General features: G+C 38.3%; 1 protein-coding gene across 3 annotated transcripts in view; it reads right to left on the bottom strand.

Annotated features, from left to right (window-relative positions):
- LOC117421197 (serine/threonine-protein kinase DCLK2-like) overlaps nt 1-20,917 on the bottom strand; it is an 89,528-nt gene extending 68,611 nt beyond the window's left edge. For 2 of the 3 annotated variants that reach the window (XM_034035287.3, XM_034035288.3), the window contains exons 1-2: nt 19,604-20,916; nt 8,058-8,392 (exon numbers count right to left, since the gene is read on the bottom strand). In XM_034035287.3, the coding sequence (XP_033891178.3) occupies nt 8,058-8,392; nt 19,604-20,006 (738 nt within the window). In that variant the 5' untranslated portion in view covers nt 20,007-20,916. Of the gene's footprint in view, nt 1-8,057; nt 8,393-19,603 lie in introns of all 3 variants that reach the window. The other variant, XR_004547464.3, reaches the window with a different exon arrangement.
- Nucleotides 20,918-21,226: the final 309 nt, after the last annotated feature.

Below are 21,226 nucleotides of genomic sequence, written 5' to 3'. Positions count from 1 at the left end.
AACCAGGACACAGCGACTGCAGAGGATACTGTGTTGTCAGCAAATGAAGTGAAAAAAAAAAAAACCTTTGGGAAACAAAGACACAGTGACAGCTACTGTATGAATGTTTTACCCACTACAGTTATGATATTGAAGTTACTACATTTGCTGTCAGTATGCATTTCATTGTGATAAGACGTGCCATGCCTGTAAAACACATTTATACAGTGGCACTGCTCAATGAAATATTAAAACTCTCTTCCATTTTCAGTGGAGTGAATGACCTTGAGTTACTTGATAATGTTTCCACAAAAAAATTAAACAAACATTTTCCTCATTTACTGTGAAGGTGTTTATTTTGGATATCTGAACAAGAAATGTGTTGTTTACTGCTAATATTACATCTATCATAAACACTTAAGTATCATTAAAGATGGACTACAGCCAAATAGTAATTTGATTAGGCAATTGGATAAATAATTAAATATATTAATTCCACAGCCTAATTAATTTGTCTCAATAGCCATATTCATTGCTCTGCCTGATCTGAACACGCCCAGCTCCCTTTAGTAGAGTTACACTATATGATATAGGTTTATAAAGAAAGAGTCCATTAAGATACAAATCCTTCATTACGCAGTGCTTACAAGTAATTGTTCAGGAATAAATCATTTTTCAATCTACCTGTCAAACTTCAGCTAGATAGAAAGTGCCTTATCTTCAAGAAACCAGATCCCATTCCGGCATCTGACAGCTGCAGAGTAAATCCGAGGGTTTTATAACCCTAATTATCCGGTAATGGTCACCCAGCAGGAGGCTGCCAATTGCCAAGACTCAGACTTTAAGACCAGTGATTTGCTTGTGGAATAGCAGATGGCAGGATGCAATTGTATGTCATTTGTACTGTTACCATGTCACTCGTCTTTTGCCAGCTAAAGCCACAATTTAAATATTTAAAAAGATAAGGCTTTCTTTTTTTAGATTTTTTTTTTTACAGCTGCTGCAAAGAATTAGTTATTTTGCAATACTGGGGATGATGTGTAGGTACTATTGTACCGTCTGTTTCCTTACACAATTACCACCGTTTAAAACTCTTGTATCATGATGACAAACACATTACTCATCACTGGTTTGAGTATATTCATTTTTGTCATGAAACTATAAGAAAGGGGGATACAATTAATAGACCATACTACCATTAACCGCAAAGTATACTGTAGTGCAGTATTTCTACAGCTTTGCTATAGCAATCTAGAGCTCTACTTACAGTATGGAACTTTTACTATAGCATGCATTGTTAAAATGCTAAATGCTCTTCAAATAGGCAATGGTGTTCAGGTATCACATTTTTTTTTTAGGTTAGAAAATATAAAAAGGGTTTCCTCATGTTGAAAACACAAAAAACAATGTGGAATAAAGAAGAATAACATACATACCATGTCTAATTACAGGTCACTTGTCAGTTTAGGGATAGTTCATTTATGATAAACAGTTTATTCATTTATAACTAGTAGGTCCTGCCTTATTTAAAGCAGGTGTTGCAGTATTTGAAGATCCACAGTACTGTACAGGCCAACACTCACTGAAGAAGTCACAGGTTTAAAAACGGCTGTCCCCTCTAGTCTTCTCAATTGTGGGTATACATTTCCAAGTTCAGCTGAATAAACAGATAAGATTACCCTTCCCAAGCATTTCTTATCTTGCGTCTTACTTCTTTGTTTGAAGTCCACTTACAACCAAAGAGTAAATAGGGTCACACTGTGCAGAGGTGTAATATAAAACCACATTTCTCCTGAGATGACTGCATCTTCTGGGATATCTTTTCAACTGATTGATATAAGCAACATACAAATCAACGGCTAATTATACAAATATTGTAACACGTACTGCATGTGGTGTCATTTAAATTTAAGTTTTATTTATATATATATATATATATATATATACACACACACACACACACACACACACACACACACACATATATATATATATATACACACACATATATATATATACATATATATATATATATATATATATATATATATATATATATATATATATATGTATATATATACACACACACATATATATATATATATATACACACACATATATATATATATATATACACACATACACTACCGGTCAAAAGTTTTAGAACACCCCCATTTTTCCAGTTTTTATTGAAATTTAAGCAGTTCAAGTCCAGTGAATAACCTGAAATGGTACAAAGGTAAGCGGTAAACTGCCAGAGGTTAAAAAAAAAAGTTTAGGTTACCAAAAACTGAAAAATAATGTCCATTTCAGAGTTATACAAAAAGGCCTTTTTCAGGGAACAAGTAATGGGTTAACAACTTACAGCTGTTCTGCAGCAATGGAAGTAAATTAAGCCTTGAAAGTTGATGCTAACAATTCCTACAGGTGTCCCAACTTTTGTTGATTACTTACAAACCCTCTGTCTGTATAAAAGCAGTGTTGGAACAGACTGTTACTACACCCTCTTAAGCATTATTTGGACAGTATTGTACTGCAGGAAGTAGTATATTGCTCTCATAATGGCGAGAAAAAGGCAATTAACAAAGGAAGACAGACAGACCATTATAGCCCTTAAAAGTGTAGGTCTTTCCTTTAGAGAAATTGCAAAGAAAGCCAAGGTGTCAGTGAGTACAGTTTCCTACACCATCAAAAGGCACTTGGAAACTGGAGGAAACTCTGACAGGAAGAGGTCTGGCAGACCCAAAGCCACAACAGAATCAGAAGACAAGTTTCTGAGAGTCAACAGCTTGCGTGATAGGCGGCTCACAGGACAACAGCTTCAAGCACAGCTTAACACTGGTCGAAGTAAGCAAGTCTCAGTTTCAACTGTGAAGAGAAGACTTCGAGCTGCAGGTTTGACAGGTCGAGTGGCAGTAAGAAAGTCATTACTAAGATGGCAAAATAAGAAAAAGAGGCTTGCCTGGGCCATGAAGCACTGCCAGTGGACTACTGAAGACTGGAAGAAGGTCTTATGGACCGATGAATCAAAATTTGAAATCTTCGGTTCATCACGCAGGGTTTTTGTACGCCGTCGAAGGGATGGTTCCTCGGTGTGTGACACCAACCGTCAAACATGGAGGAGGAAGCGTGATGGTCTGGGGCTCTTTTGCTGGATCCAGAGTCAGCGACTTGCACAGAGTGAGTGGCACCCTGAATCAAAACTGCTACCACAGCATTTTGCAGCGCCATGCAATACCCTCTGGTATACGCCTAGTTGGTCATGGGTTCATCCTACAGCAAGATAATGACCCAAAACATACCTCCAGGCTATGTCAGAACTACCTTAAAAGAAAAGAACAAGACGGTATGCTTCAAATCATGGAATGGCCAGCACAGTCTCCAGACTTAAACCCCATCGAGCTGGTTTGGGATGAACTGGACAGAAGGGTGAAAGCAAAGCAACCTACAAGTGCAACACATTTGTGGGAACTTCTGCAACAGTGTTGGGAAGAACTTTCCGAACAATATTTGATTTCCATTGTAGAAAGAATGCCACGAGTATGTTCAGCTGTTATATCTGCAAAAGGTGGCTACTTTGATGAGTCAAAAATTTAGATTAAATTTTGTTAAACAAAACGATTCCATGATTTCTTTTTTATCTCCAATTGTTTATTTGTTCTATGCTTTAATTTCAGAGTACATTGAGACATTAAACTGCGTAAATTTCAATAAAAACTGGAAAAATGGAGGTGTTCTAAAACTTTTGACCGGTAGTGTATGTATATATATATATATATATATATATATATATATATATATTGTAAACGACTCACCCTCACTCGGGTTCGTTGCCCCTTTAAGACTACGACCCAGACACGAGAAATGGAGTTTTTAAAGCGCTGACGCGCTATTTTTTTAATAAACACAGACGTAAAACAAAATACACAAAATAAACACCTAGCTCTTTCTGAGCACTAACTACACACGCAGGAACCTAACTATCACAGGACGGCTAAACCGTTTCCCTGTTCCACACACTTAACCATACAGGTTTGCACCGTATCTTTCTCTCGGGACTGCTAGGAAGCAGAGCACTCCTTTCTGCCTCCTTCCATTCAGCAGCCCTGAGCAGACTGCCTGCTCTCTATTTAAACCCCCGCACCTGGGCTTAATTTCCAATAACGCCCAGGTGCGGATGACAATTAACAATAAAACAATTAAACAATTTAACCAAAACAATAAAGCAACACAAATCAAAACAGTGCCTTTCTCTAGCAGGGAGGTTTTAACCCCCTCCCTGCTGTTTCTCATAACCCGCTACTTTACAATATATATATATATATCACACACACATACCGTTGTATGCAAAAGTTTGGGCACCCCTGGAAAAAATGTATGTTACAATGAATCTTTCGGTGAACAGAAGTTGACCTGACCTCTACATGGTACAAAGTTAAACATGACGCCTTTCTGCAAATTTTAATACAGGATTACTATTTATTTGCATTTATTACAGATTCAAAATAATAAACAAAAGTGAACATGGCGCGTGCAAAAGTTTGGGCACCCTTTTGGACCATTCTTAATTACTTCTTAAAAAGATGATTACTGAGGCCCAGAAAGGTTGATTCACTCGTTAGGGCTTCAATTAGTCAGGTGAAGTCAATTCCAGTGTTGAACTATTACTCTGAAGTAACTTCATACCTTCTAATCTGTCAGACTGTGATGGTTGTTCTGCCTGGTTTCAACAACCATGGGCTCCTCTAAGCAGATGTCTGAGGACTTGAAAATGAAGATAATTGACTTTCCCAAAACAGGATAAGGCTATAAAAAAAACTCTCTCAACACTTCCAGCTAGCAATTTCAACTGTCCGAAACATTGTCAAGAAATGGAAGTTAAATGGAACGGTTAAGGTCAAGGCAAGATCTGGAAGACCAAGAAAAATATCACAGACTTGCCCGAAAACTGGTCAGATCTGCACAACAGAACCCACAGGTCACTGCAAAGGACCTTCAGTTTAGCTGACACTGGAGTAGTTGTTCACAGGTCCACAGTACAGCGTACCTTACACAACAAGGATCCGCATGGGAGAGTTGTCAGAAGGAAGTCTTTTCTACGACCTCATCACAAAAGTCAGCGTCTAAAGTATGCAAAAGAAACCCTTGACAAGCCTGAAGCTTTTTGGAACAATGTGCTTTGGACTGATGAAACAAAAATTGAACTGTTTGGCCACAACCAAAGAAGGTACGTTTGGAGAAAAAAGGGTGAAGCATTTCAAGAAATTAATACCTTGCCAACTGTTAAGCATGGGGGTGGCTCTATTATGCTTTGGGGTTGTGTGGAAGCCAGTGGAACCGGAAATATTGTGCGGGTGGAAGGAAGAATGGATTCAGCTAAATATCAACAAATCCTAGAAGCTAATGTCCTAAAGTCAGTCAGGACACTGAAGCTGAAAAGAGGTTGGCTATTTCAGCAAGACAATGATCCAAAACATACCTCAAAATCAACCATGAAATATTTACAAGAAAGAAGGAGAAAGGTTTTGGAATGGCCGTCACAGTCCCCAGACTTTAATATTCTTGAAAATCTGTGGGAAGATCTCAAACATGCAGTGCATGCAAGGAGACCTAAGAGTCTTTCTGAGCTGGAAAGATTCACTGTTCACTAAAAGATTCATTGTAACATACATTTTTTCCAGGGGTGCCCAAACGTTTGCATACAACTGTATGTGTATATATATATATATATATATATATATATATATATATATATATATATATATATATATATATATATATATATATATATTATATATATATATATATATATATATATATATATATATTATATATATATATATATATATATATATATATATATATTGTAAGAAAGAGTGGCGTCGCCTTTAAGAAATGGCGGCGCCATTAGAAAAACTACATCACCCAGGAACCTGAGCACTAATGGATAGGGCGGGGTTTCTGGGTATATAAGGAAGTAGGGCAGGACAGTAGGGGGGTGATTGTGGGGAGCACAGCCCGATTGTCCTGCTGTAAAGAACCTAGAAAGTTAAGAGCATGACTGCAACATCCTCAATTATATGCAACAGCTTCCTTAACAAACATTCCAAGAATATTTTTCACCATAAAGTGATATAAAAAATTGTATAATGTAGACCATACAAAAAGGTCACAGAGATCTGTCAAAAACAAATTAGAATTCATGGAGGCTTTTCTGCAAGTCATCTGGGAGACTGCAGTAGCCGGACAGCCGTTAAGAGCCCATAATGTTTCCTCTGGAACTCCCCTGCTAAAATCGCTGGTGACCTCATCATTTAACATCAACCGCTCTGGTGTCCCAGGAGATACTCCAGCCAGTAACTGGGCTACAGGTCTTAAAAGGAGCCGATGTGACAACCTGCACACATCTACAATTGCAAGTAGGTTTTTTCTTGAATATCGAGAGATCGAATATCGTATATCAGACTCCCTCTATTACCCATGTAATATCAAAAATGTACTTTAATGTTGCAGTAACTACCCATTATAATAATGTCATTCATTTTACCCCATATATTAGTGATAACCATAAGCAGTCATCCTAATTTCTGTGAATTACGGGATTCATATGTTATTTTGGTAAAACAATGGATTTCCTTTTCACAAATAATATGCTTCTACAGTAAATAATTGCTTTTGCATCCAAATATAATTGCAGTTTTTTGGGGGGTTTTGTTTTTTGCATTGTAATACAACCAGGCTTCCTTTTCTGTCCCAGCTAAGGTTTGTAACTGCAGTTTACAACAGTGTTGATAAAGCTGGTACTGGGGTCACTGTTTCTTACACAATATTTAACATTTCAGATTTTTACATTTTGTGTCCCTACAGTAGCAAAGCATTGACGCAAGTGAGTTGCGGGAACCTCCTGTTTTGTAATGCAGTATTAGGTTTTATGGTGTGGTCTTAATCAGATCGTATTTGTCTTCCCTGAATTCTACTCCCTTGGTAACTATGCACTTTTTTGTATCGTTGGATAACCCTCATGGTTTCAGCAAACATACACATAACCCCTAATGCGTGCTGGTTCAGTACACCAAACCCGAGCCATCCGAGAGAAGGCTACTAAACCGAGTCGCCTCTGCAGCTTTCTATGTGAAAATGGTGGCTCGGCTCGGGTTTAAGCGCCCTTGAAAAGCATTACCTTTTAAAAAAATTATATATATATTCTTTACAATACAGTTTCAACATTGTCACCATTTTATGTGAGAAAGGAAGATGAGGAAACAAAGGCCCATTTACTTTTTAAACACCTAACCAATAGGAATGTCCCATTATGTTTAGGGTTAGGCAAGCTGGTGTACAGTGCACACCTACAAGCAGATCTTAAGAAACTTGGGAAAAAAAGGATTCTTATTGCAGATGCATTATTCTGGTTTTCTTTTTACATTTGTCAGTTTGAAAGCCTAATTAAAGAAAGCCACCTCCTATCATATGTGTTTAGTTTTATTACAGTATAAATCTGCTCTGCAGTATTCATCCAGCCAGTGAGGTTTTATGTTACGTTGTCATAACCAAGCAGTAGCGACCTTCAAAATGTGACTGTTAGAACAGCTGTTATGAAATTATTTTAAACACACTTCAACACTAATTTAAATATTCTTTTCAACAAGATGTGGAAAACCTTGAAGTTAACACACAAATGGAAGAAACTCAGGTCCAACAAATACCGGAAAGAAACAGACGTTTAACAGCTAGCGAGGAACAGTTAAAAGCAGGAATTCAAGGACAGAAATCAGCTAAATACAGGGCTACACATTCTTGGCAATAATGCTTTCAGAATTTGTTTAGTAGGAACAGCAAACGCTGCTTTTGATTATTAGAACACGATACCAATTTTGTTAGATAATGTTCACCAACCTGTTTATAATAGAAATGTACCCAATGTTCAAAGGAAGAAAACGTAGCTATGAAAAAAATGTTGGAAGACTAGCTGATTATTTTAAAGCCATAATTGGCCAACACTTACTAGTACTACGATTGCTGCTAACCGTGAACCACGAACTCTGACTTGAAAATAGGCTTCAACTTTGCACCCTTACCTGCTTCCCATCTAGAGTGAACAGTCTCTTCACCACCCCAGAGTCTAGCTTGATGGCATCAGTGATGTCTGTCAGGACTTGATCAAAGGAGTGGGCCGTTTTTTTGTTCAGGAGAATCCTCACGGCTTTCCGCGGCTTGACCCCACCCCGAATCACTGTCACCAGCTTGGGTTTGATGAAGTCTTTGCTCTCCCTCATCTCACTCTTCAGCAAGCCCAGCGAGGAGAGGGAGCGCGCCCCACTGCCCTTGATGTTTACAGACCAGTTGGGATTCACGTTCTTCACGTAGTCTACTTTGCGGTACGGCTCGTTGGAGGCGCAAATGTAGCTTTCCCCTACAAGGAGAGAGAAAAATTAAATGGTATTGTAATTTCCAAGAGTGATTAAGATTGCAAACAAATCCTATCCAAATTACTGACAAAAATGAATCCAAGTGCCTACAGTGCTTAACTTATTAATTATGAAGATCCTGCAGTATTTTAGTGGGAATTGACAGACCACTTGACTTTGTGTTAATTGGTGTAATCATTGGAACTTCAGACAGCCTTTGCCAGCTTCTGTCCATCATCATTGGGCACCTTAGCTACAGTATGTTGACTATCATGAAAAAATAAATCACTATGACCTAAATCCACTGTATGTACATGTAAAGATGTACATGTGTGACACATTTGATTTATTTATTCACATTTATATAGCAATGTACGATACATGGACCCCAAGGTGCTTTACACAAAGTTAAAAATCAATCCATTGTAATAAAACAGTTAAAATACAAAATTTGGTTACAGAAAGAAAGCCAGTTCATATAAAAAGAATAAAAACAACATAGTAGGAACCTTAATACAATTTGAAATTAGAAAGGACAACAAAAAAGCAGTTATATTGTATAATAAAAAAACTATGACAAGAAGGCTAGTTTGTAAAAATGCATTTGATTTAAAAGGCAGCAAGAGTCCTAGCTTCTCTGACAGAATAAGGCAGAGAGTTTAGTTAGTGTTCTTGAGGCGGCATTTTGGACGAGCTATAAGCAAGATACCAAACATTTTGGAACCCCAAAGAAAAGTGCATTACAATAGTTAATTTTTGATGAAACAAAGGCATGCATTAGCCTCTCAGCATCAGGTACAGAGTCGCAAATGATATCAGGATAAAAAATGACCCCCAAATTTCTCATTTCCAGTTTTAGTTCTGACAAGAGACTGCTAAGGTCGAACTTAAGTAAATCAACATTTTTTTAAGTTGGTGCTGTGAGCCCACAAGCATGAATTCTACATTAAAGGGTACATAAGGACCTTTTTATTTTATTGTGTTACATGTTCCCATGTGTTGCTACAACTGTTTAAGTAAGATGTGTATATTTTTATTTTTTTTACATTTTGACCACTTTTTTAAACTTTTAAATTGCATTCCCTGCCTCAAGATGGCTTCACATGTACCCACATGGACCTCTCAGAATTACATTTCCCATCATCCTCCTGTTCACATATGTAACTGAGATGGATTTACCATTGAGCAGGAGGATGCTGGGAACATGTAACACAATAAAATAAAAACGTCCTTATGTACCCTTTAAGATGTTCTGTGACATCCTACACTTGATGACAGCAAAGAAAGCAACTAAGATCTAGGAGAATTAAAATTGAAGGAAAGCCAGAATGAGAGCTTATCAAAAGATTATTTACTACCCTAACAAGGGCCGTCTCGGTGCTATGTGCAGCACGGAATCCAGACTGAAGTTTCTCAAATATAGTATTACAAACTAGAAATGTGTGTAATTGGTTGGCAACAACTCTCTCTAGAACCTTGCTAAAAAATGGCAGATTGGAGAGTGGCCTATAGTTAATAAAGGCTTTAGGGTCCAGGTTGTTTTATTTTTGTTTTTTTGAGCAAGGATTTTACCACTGCAACCTATACCAGAGGAAAGGGATGCATTTATTTTATTTTATTTTTTAAATTTAGAAATCGACAATTTTTTTTTTATTTTCTCCCCAGTTTGAAATGTCCAATTATTTTTATTTTAACCCGGCTCACCGCTGCCACCCTCGCGCTGACTTATGAAGACGGACACACTCATCATCTGAAATGTGTACCGTCAGCCGTCCGCTTCTTATCACACTGCAGACCCACCATGCAGCCACCTCAGAGCTACAGTGTTGGAGGACCACGCAGCTCTGGGCAACTAACAGGCAGGCCCGAAAGTGCCCGGCCAGTCTACAGGGGTCGCTGGTGCGCGGTGAGCCAAGGACACCCTGGTCGACCTAGACCCTCTCCACCCGGGAGGTGCTCGGCCAATTGTGCGCCCCCCCTGGGAACTCCCGTCCACAGTCGGCAGTGGAATAGCTTGCACCCCAACCAGCGACCTCCAGGCTATTTTGTTTCCGTTTGTCTGGTTCTGCAAACTCAAAGAATAAATAGTCTTCTGTACGGTACATTACATTTCGAATATCCATTTCCATTGCAAGACCTAGCTGTGTTGATTCTCAGCTATGTGAAAAATGTACAGTATGCAATCCCTTCCAGGCTCAAACAGAAGCCAAAGTGGGGATGGGTTGCCCCTTCAAGGCATTTTTCAGAAAGACATGTGTAACAAAGCCTTTGGCCAAGGCTCAAGTTCAGCGAGGTTGCACACTTTTATGAACACAAATAAACAAACAAAAACCTAACTCCACTTTGGAGCACTGTCTAAACTTTTCAAATACTTGACTAACACACTGGACGGCGAAGCCATTTACCAGTTAAAAACACTTGTTACACACAGTACAAGTAATACAACAACACGCACACAAAGGTTCACACAGTACCTTCCTGTTGACCACACAGGTCTCTTTTACAGGCCTCACACAGACAGCCTGAACACAGCCCTGACTACAGGGTTTCCCCTGCTTTTATTCAGGGCTTCATCAGCCTCGGGAGCTTCCAATTAACATGCAGCCAGGTGATTTAACACTGGCTCCAAGTAACCCTGTGGCATTCTGGGGAATGTAGTCCTTTAGCACCCAGGGTTCTCCCGGCAAAGTGGCTGTCGCCGCCCGGCTGGAAAAACCTGATCCGCCCGTCTTGCAGATGCTACTGTGCCTTTAACAATAAGGATTGATTGCGCTTCTAGCAGACTAGATCACTTGCGCGCGCTGGGTGAAAAAAAAAATAAATCTTCGAACCACGACAGCTGTGTTACATCTTGACACAACATTAAACTAATCAGAGAGTTGAAGGGGCGGGTTTTCTGTGTTTAGCACTTCGAGGGGCTAAAACATAAAAAATGACTGCTAAAAAAATAACCAATTATTTTCAAAGCAAAATAGTGACAAAGAAATGCAGGGGGTCAAAATACTGCCTAATACTATATTTGCGCCGGCTACTTTATTAAAAAAATATTAAGATTATTTTCAGGTATTATTATTCAGTCCATTTTTTGTCGTATTATTGTACTGTAAGGTGATATATAGTACATAACAGCTATAAGTAAGCACCAAAAAAATAAAAATAAATAAAAAGCATATTCCTTTTGTTGTGATATCGTAATAATATGTACCCAGGTGCTTGTGAGAGATATTGGGGGTTCATATATAGAGGCTGTACACCTTTAAGAAGAAAGGCATGATGCGATATCAACTGAACACTTGTCAGCTGACATACAAATGCAGAGGTGCTGGCTTATTACACTCCGGTTTCATGCAACAGTTATGATGGAGACCAAACGTGTGTGAGTACTGTTGTGTTAAAAAAAATGGTTAAAATGAACAGTTGCATTAAAACAGCGAAAAACAAAAACAGACGTACATTAACAAAATGCTCTGAAAACTTAACATAAAGAAAACAATTCAGATGAAGCAATAAGCTCAATAATTAAGCTAAAAAGGAAGTGAAAAGGTTACCTTTTTTTTTTGTTGTTGTTGTTACCTCCAATAACCCTATGTTATCTTTCCCCAGTCAAATCATAGAGTGCCTAAATAAGCACGGTATAATACAGGCCTATGAACAGCAAAATGTGGATGCAAGTCGTCAGCATTTCTGATTTGTTCAATACCCTGACGCTGGCTTACTTTTGTAGTTAAAAATGCCCGTGATCAGAATAGGACATGCAGATTTCAAGTGCAGTTCATTTGCAATGTAGAGTGTACTTTTAAAAGTTCACCTACAGCAATGTGTTCAATAAAATGCACAATACAAAATGTATAATACTTTATTCTTCTTATAATAATTACTGATGACACGTTTTTGCTGGTCCCTTGACGAGAACTGAATGTACTGTAGGACAGTTTTTCATTCACCTCATTGCTTGTTCAGTACTCAATCAATATAATAATGTATCATATACTTAGGGGTTCTGATTTTCGTTTTAACCAATCAAAAACGATAACCCTCCCCCCCCCCCCCCCCCCACCCGGATACAAAAAAAAATGGTTACTCAATTCACGTTGACTGCAGTGCAGTTGGGCAATGTCCCTCTATCCAGACTTTGTCTGAATATTTTAAACCCACACCAACTACTGAGTGGCAGCAAATTCCTACATTTCTATTGCAGACTCCGCTTGCAAGATTTAAAAAGAGATTAGAATTAGATGGCTTGTTCATGGAATTAAGCTAGAATACACTTTGATAGAATAAAACAGAATTGCAAATTGTGGCGAAACATAAATGTAAATGCCTAGACAAACCCCAGAAGAACGCCCATGACCATAAGGATTTTGTTGTGGAAGACAGCAAAGGAAAGAAGGTACAACTTAAGAGTGAAAGTACTGTTGAGTTACTATATTGTGACAGAACAAAAAAAAGCCCAAGCATTTTGAAAATAATTTCACACAGTATACGAAAGCCCCGAAAAAAAGCAGAGTTACATAAAACTCAAACAGCTAAAAATAAGCACCAAAAAATGTAATTAATAAAAACAGAAGCCCTACATTATATATATATATATATATATATATATATATATATATATATATATATATATATATATATATATTAAAAAAAAGAACATTAAAAGAACCCAGAGCTGCACGGTGAAGGAGCTTGAGGTAGTTCGGCCAGAAAAGGATCAAATCCCTACGTCTGTCTCTTCTCCGTGCTGGACTTTCACCCGACAATTACTCTGGACATTCCTTTAGATTCGGCACTGCTACTTCTGCTGCTTCACGGAGTATTCCTCCACATCTAATCAAAGCTATGGGGAGATGGACATCAGGAGCATACAAACTATACATTTGAAAAAATGACAATGACATTTAACTGCACAAAAAGCGTTATTTGGGAAATTGCATTTTGCTTTAAGAATTTTTCTATTTATTTATTTTTTAATAAATGTATTTCTTCTTTTGGGAGCCTAGAGTAAAGGCTAACATTGGCCATGGATTCCCTAAGGTTTCCTCATAACCGTGTTTCAAGTAGGGTTTTTTCCCTTACCCGAGTGCCAAGCGGTATTATTCTGTGAGGTGATGGAGACTGAGGTGGCCTTGTCCTTTTTGGGGGAAGGTGGCCTGAAACCACTTGTCCTGCCTGCTGGCATTAGTTAGTTAGTTTAATTCATTTTTTTTTTTTTTGGTATCACATATTCTGCCGGCATAGGGGCGTCTAACGAGCTCCTTCATTTCCGTATGGGCATGTTTCTCTCCTGCAAATCAATAAATGTCATTTCTTTTCTCATTTCCTTTCTGAAATGAGAAACAACTGAAGAAACAGCTGTTTGGATTTGTGATGATTGTTGCTTTTCTTGGACTCTGTGGAGAGCAGCAATCCACACAAATCCAAGCAGCTGGTTCTTCAGTTGTTTCACTTGGAATGTTAATCAACACCAATGGCCCACACCTGTGTAAAGCTTGATCTGAATAAACGAATAATCAGTTTATACAGTACTATCAACATCCTTTCAGACCAGCATTCCAAGCTGGAGGCTGAAAAACTGAAGTATCGTGTCACAGTACATATTGTACCGTTTACAATGTACACGATGATAGACATTTTTCTTGAATGAAAAATTCATAACAAAAACAGACTTTGTTTTATTGTTTTAGAAAAAAAATTGTAAACTCTCTACTTCCTCTAAATACTGGTGTGCCAAGCAGGAAAAATAACAAAGGAGGCCATTATTGTCAGAGGAAATCACGAGAACCTTTCAGGGAGCTTTATAGTCCAAGATGACATTTCCCAAGAAATATGCCTTCCTCTGACTTGTTCTTTAGAAAATATGCCATAAAAATACACACATATATACACACACACACACGTTTATATATTATATATAAACATCTGCCATGAGGTTCGTGCAAATGCAAGGTGTTCTGATGACAGCAGTTAAATGAATGGGCTTTTATTTTCTATTCAAAAAAGCACTGATTACTGAAGTACAACAGAGACTACTGTCAACTTTTCTGAACATGGCAAATACAGAAAATGAAGATTACTTTATAGCAATGTGTGGGCACTAGGCAACATTGCAAAGGGACAACACAGTAGCCAACCATTCATGAACCAGCCTGGAGCCTTTTCCTCCTCCACAAAAACCATCACATTAAATGCTAACCTTGCCTGTCAAATCGCATTGTATTCCTGCCAACTGAAGTCACCTTCTGAATCCCAGCAATTGTGAATATATGAACACCCCATATACAGTCATATACACTTAACTAATCCAATCACAACATTTAGTCTATATTGCTCAACATGCAGGTGTTATGAATAATGCTGCCGGGAAACAATAATCTGAAAACCTAGTTAGCTGTAAATGTACATGGGAATGAGGATCGTGTTTCAACTCTCTCTACGCTGAAGGTTAAATCCACTAGAATTTCAAACAGATATACATGTGCAGCTGCCAATGTTATTTGATGCAGTCCAGCAAGTGTGGCTGAATAAAAGAAAAGGAGATAATTAGCTTCAGTTTGAGTGAATTCCATTGAATGGCATTTTTGCAGATTTACAGTACTGTGTAAGGGTCTGCTGCGGATTCAGCTGAAAGGAACACAAAGTAATCCATATGGGTTTTCTTGTGTTCCTGCAGCATCTGAGAATAAAGTACATTAATAGAGCAATAATGATTCAACAGCGCCTGTTTCAATGACACCAGTTCCCTTTCCGAATACCCAGCAGTAATAATGTAATACTATCTGCATGTAAACGTGATCAAGTAGGCCCACTGGCTGTCGCAAAGAATTCAGAGGAAATTCAGGGATAACCAATCGATGTAACTGAATGAAGGTTGCTGTATTGGTATGATTGGTTCACAGTATTCAAGAAAAAAAAAATCTTAATTGTTTGCAGGGGAAGAGGAATCTAGACTCCCAGTGATTCATTACAGCTGCTGCAGATGTTGGATAGCGTTTAAGGCCAGTACTGTATATGGTGTAATTGAAATCCTGAACCAGAGGCCAGCACATGTAGTCTATGGGGTGTTGTAAAGTCTGTGGGAGTTCAAATACAGAGAATGTGGCTTTCAAAATGGTCATTCCTACTTATTTCAGTTTTAGTTTTAGTTTTAGTTTGGAATATTACAAAAAAAAAAAAAAACACTGTCCTAATGAGGAATAATTAATTTAATAGGCATAATTTTAATTTCAAAGGGATACTGCACTGTATGCCTTCAATTGAGGATATTGTCATACGTGATAAATCAATACCCTACTGGAGATGGATGGTTTCAAGACGGCAATGCTCCTGTCAACACAGCACACAGAACTATAACGGTTTGAAGAGCATGTGGCACACATTTTTAGCTCCATTACTGAAGCATCCCAATAATCTCATAATGTTACTCAACCACCAGAGAACATCATAAGTGTACTGTATTTCCACCCACAACCTTCCAAGAGGAGTTATAGACCCTGATCATTGAAGTATTGTCATGTATCCCCCCACAGCTACAATAGTACAGCAATGCTGTCCATTGTGACATAACATCCTACTAACATTGTTATAGCAGGTGTTTGTCCATCCCCTGTACATATACTGTACTATTCCAGAATTTGGAACAACCCTTGAGTAATTAAACATTGTGCTTAATGGCACCCATTGAATGAATGCGCAAATGCTCCTCTTGTAGACCACCATTTTTTCTTCAATCCTCTAATTAAACTTCATCAGCATCAAGCAGCCTTTTGAAGAAAGCATCAAATTGAGGCAATAGATATCATTACGACAGCAAGAACAAATGTAACATGTTTTTGGGAGATACTGCTGTGACTCATAAATAAGGGACAACGTGGCTGCAGAATCAATTAGGCAAATCAACAAGGACCATTCCTATAATAGTGCTGTTAAGCCTTTCTTCATCTTCTCAGTTAGTAACTTAGAATACAGCTGTTTATCAGATGTGAAGGCAATATCTCAAAGCACGGGGACTCCATCATGAAAATCTTACCATGTCCTCAACATGGCAGCCATACTGGTTCAAGTAAGTACAGTCCTTCAAATGGTCTCCAAATGTATGTAAAATAAGAGCCATAAAAAAGGGTTAATTTTTTACTTTATTCATACTCAATATCAACCTGCAGGAGAGAATAATAGGTTACAGCTGTGTATCTAATATTCCAAAGTGCTATCTTTATCATCCAGGAGCCAAAAAGCCCACAATATTGGGTACAAGTGATAGCTATATTCTAAACAAGGAGTTTACTTTAAAGTCTGCATCTCAAATGGTTTATGAGATATGAGCTGTAGAAAAGGCTTAAACTTCTGCAACACAGCACACTGACAGCAAATTTCCTTGTCTCCTGCAGTGAGTGATGTTAAATCCAAATAAGCTAAAACTGTTACTTTACAGCATGTATCTGGCTAAGAACCAAGTATAAGAAATGAACGTAACACAGCTGCGTTTAGCAGCTAAAATCCAGTCATAATAGCAATAGTGTCCATGGCCAACCTCAAACTCCAATATAAACCACCCACAAAGACACCTATTTCTTACAGCAATACTTACATTTTAGGACCCACATACCCTACAGGTTAAAGGGTTAGGCTGAAGTTCGAATAAAACTTGTCGGTTACCCCTCGTCTTGCAATTTGCCAGAAGTGAGTAGGGTTCTCCTAGTATTTATTTCTGAAAAGCCCTTTTCATTGCGAGTAGAATGAGGTGCTACACATGATGGTAGCATCTAAATTGCACCCAGGGTGATTTTTCTGGTCAACGTCTCTTTCTCACTTTAGGTTGACCAAGGTCACAGGTCAAAGGGGACAAAATGGCTATCATTTCTGAACTCAGCGTGTCAGAAAACCCCTAGGTGAATTTTTCTAGGAAGATCTGAGACGGACGGGCAACAAAATGTCCCTTTCTGGTTGAGTTGGCGTGGAATGACCCTTACTCATACCGTATTTACTAAAGGGCAATAATTGTAGTGTGCACCTTAAAGTGAGAGATAATTTGTTTGGAAACCAGGCTTTAATCACTGATAACAGGTGCATAGGCGGCGACTCCATGGGTGCTCCGGGGCTCAAGCACCAATTAGGGAAAAATAAGGTCCTGCATAGTGCAAATAAATCACCTGTTCTGTCAAATTACAGTGTGGATGCTTATTGCAGCGTTTAAAAATATAAAATCCATTAATACAAAGTCCCCCAGCTTTCTTGAAAAGATCTGCATTTCCCTCGTTTTTTTCTTTTCTATTTGTTATGCTCTCATTAGAATCAAACCTATTCAGTGTCCGTCAGATCTAGCAGATTCTACTGTACTTGCTGAAGCGGTTTTCTCCCACTGCTAATTTAAAAAAAAAAATAATTAGCCACCTAGCTAACAATTTCATCCTGAGGGCTACAGTGAAACGTGCCATCTTTAAATTGGGACTTTAGTCAAGACCGTGTGTACGTGAGTACATTAATTACTGTAGGTGGTAATTCATAGTTATTTAGTCAATCACAGGCTGTAACCCCCAACTCCACAAACCAGCCAGCATTTTTGTAAATAGCAACACATGTAATGAACAATAAAATAAACATTTTATTTGTGTCATCGTTGTCAATTTCAGGCGGAGCTTCGTGGTCGGCAAGGTGACACTCTGGGAGAATTCTTTTCTTCTGTCGTCCCGTCTGGTGCTGTCAGTGTCAGTTTCTCAGCACACAGTACAGTAGTCGCTCAGTAACGAGATGCAAACAGGTGATTGTTCAATCTGTAGGAGCGTTTGCTAAGGTGCCTTTGTTATAATTAAATACAAAAATCTAAATTTATAACAAGTGTTTATTTTTTAGGAAAATAAAATGTAAGCCTAATATTTTTAGGGACCCCAACTGTTGTTGTTGATTCCAACTTAGGCACTTCACATAAGGACTAGTAAGTTTACATCAGGACTAGCAAGTATCTACCCTGAACATGATTGTAAACAGCATTTGTGGGTTGATAAAATGCTGTAGTAAGGATAATATTACAGCATATAGGCCCTAATAATATATTTGCACAACAAAAAGCAAAATGTAATCTAAAAAGATCTAATTTGCTCTGGGACCTTGCTATAAATGTATCTGACCTCAAAACATTAATCTCTCAAAGGAAACTGAATTCAGGTCAGAAAGATGGTAAGATGAAACCATAACAAAAAGAATTACAAATGTATTTGTATTTTACTGTAGAAAACTTCTGGTTACATTGAAACATTGTAATTTGTTGCTGATGTACTTCTTTGTCATTCATTTTAAAAGCTTTTTGTCTCTCTGCCTCCTTTGCCCAATTACCAGCAATGCCCTTGAATTCATTCTTTATCCCATTATCACCTGAGGCACACCAGGCAAAAATATGCCTTTTGGACACAAGGAGGCAAGATATATTAAAAGAAGAGTATGGCCAGAAGGAGGCCAGCATCTGCTTTTGTGTTGTGTGGGCCAGGGAGTCGAGTACTGCTGTGTATAACACTGAACAGGTCAGCAATCCTGAAATAACAATGGGCAGTATTCATAAAGCCTTTCTGTTAATGCTTTACAAATACAGCAACAGTGACGTCACAAAAGAGTTAATACGACTTCAAGCATGTCTTTATTTTTAGTTTAGATTTACTGTAACAATCCTAAAGCATCTCAGCACTCTGATTTTATTAGACAAAGAAGTTCCAGAAGGTTCATGGTTATAAGCTGCTTAACAGCAGAAGACTATTCCCAAAAGCCATTATGTATACAATGAGAACCCCCAGAACCTCAACAACAAATTGACAGCAATGAATAGAAATCATATCCTAAAATCTTCAAATCAATCTGAAAACGTAATGCAGTCAGAACTGGTATTTACAAACAAGAAACTACAGTAGTTATATTCTTTCCTGCAATTCACTTGTTTTAAACAGTTACAAATGTTTTACTGACACTGAAAAATTGCCACTAACATTTCAGAAAGGGTCAATGGGTAATTCCATGACAAATCACCACAAAAAAGTTGGATTTTAAACACTACGGTCTCCAATTCACACCAAACTTGGTTCTTTCAGGGCAAACAAGCTCAAGACTTATCAGGTAAAGGGGTCAAAAGTTAGAGAGGTCAAAATGTTCCACTCTGAGATGACTTATTTTGGAGGTGAGTTAAAAAAAAATAACTGTGACTGCAATTATTAAGCACGACAAGAGCATATTCTTACCTTCTACCAACTCTTCCATACTTGAGATCTTCTTGGTTCCATCAATGGTGTATATGGTCCGGACTCCTTGCGGAAGGTTAACATTGTCAGAAAGGGCCCTGGTAAGCTCCATGAGCAGGGCATCGAAGGACCTGAAGCGGTCAGAGGACACAGCGTAAACTAGTCCTTTGAAATACTTATCTCCGTTTTTGTAAAATCGAACTTTTTTGGCTTTCTTCTCTGAGCTTAGCGCTTGGAGAGTACGGGTACGGTAAAAGCTGCAGTGGGCACTGTGAGCTGGACTTGGAATCAGCCCGTTCCCTCTGGACCCCGACCCGGACCCTGTACCGGCGGCCCTGGACGACCTGTGTGCCTTGTCCCGCTCCTCAAAGTGTTCCAGTTCGATACTCCGGAAATGGGACATTTTTGTTGTAAAAAAAATAATAATAAAATTTACTGTATAGTATTTACCAATAAATTCGGTATATACTCTATTGTAACAGAGGCTGTACAAAACAATGCCTCGTCAATCCGTTTTACAGTAACTGTCTTTAATTATCATTCATGGGACCTTTGTGTACTTATCTCTTATAAAAATCCTGCTTTGAATTGTGACCTCTTCACTACACAGCACTTTGATGGTTTGTCCCGGTCTGTTAAAAATGTGATCCACCCAGATACTTCAAAACACGTATTGTTGCAAAAAAAACTACAAAAAAGGAACGCCAATAACTAGCACCGGGTCACAGCCTGGTCTTCAAATTCATTAAACACAAATTAATTTATATACAGTACCATTCCGAAACCCGTATAACTAGAGAGATGGGAAAGGAAAGAAAACAACGATAATGCAGTACAAGCAGAACCATTCAAAATCCGGAACAAACTGGCCCAATTTTTTCAAAAAACATAATTCGAAGAACAGAACAGGATTTGATGATGAGGACGTTGTGGAGATTGATAATGCTGTTGTTTTCCCGCAGATGAGAGCAAACCAATCTGCAATCCCAGCAACAGTACTGTGTAGCAGCAGCGGCAATTTTTCATTTAGAAATCAAACGCAAAAACATTGACAAAACAACTGAAAACAGTAACGTACTATTGGATTAAGTAGAAGATCTAGAAATTGACCAAATATGTATATACGGTATTATCTAACACAGACGTATGTCTGCTGTAAATAACGCTTGCCTATTCTCCCACATCCTCTATCTAACGACCTCCCGGCTCTTTACAGCAGGACAAGCTGCAATCTCCCAAACTAACGCAGTGCTGCTGGAGAGAGAAAGAGAGCGAGCGACAAGGATTCCTTTGGGTCCTAGCGCTATTGGAGTAAACGCGGGGTTGGTCAAAGTATGCGTTTACAATCCACATTCGTTGGGGTATATTATATCTAGTCATCCCTGCCTATATCGAACCATCCATCTACTGAGTGTATCAGTTGTTCCATTATCTTGCAGTATAACTTGGAAAACATATTTTTACTGGGTTTAAAAGGAGCCACCAAACTTCTCAACAGGCTATATGTTTTAGCCCCACACACACTAAGTAAAATAACACGTTGTTTCTCTCCCTCCATAATATCATTAGCAATGAAATACTGGGATAGTCTTTCTGTGAACTGAATCTAGTCCTCCTGCTTTG

Source organism: Acipenser ruthenus, chromosome 1 (genome assembly GCF_902713425.1).
Source record: "Acipenser ruthenus chromosome 1, fAciRut3.2 maternal haplotype, whole genome shotgun sequence".
Classification (NCBI taxonomy): Eukaryota; Metazoa; Chordata; class Actinopteri; order Acipenseriformes; family Acipenseridae; genus Acipenser; species Acipenser ruthenus.
The sequence above is the reverse complement of the archived record's forward strand: the minus strand, read 5'-3'. Positions and strand labels throughout refer to the sequence as shown.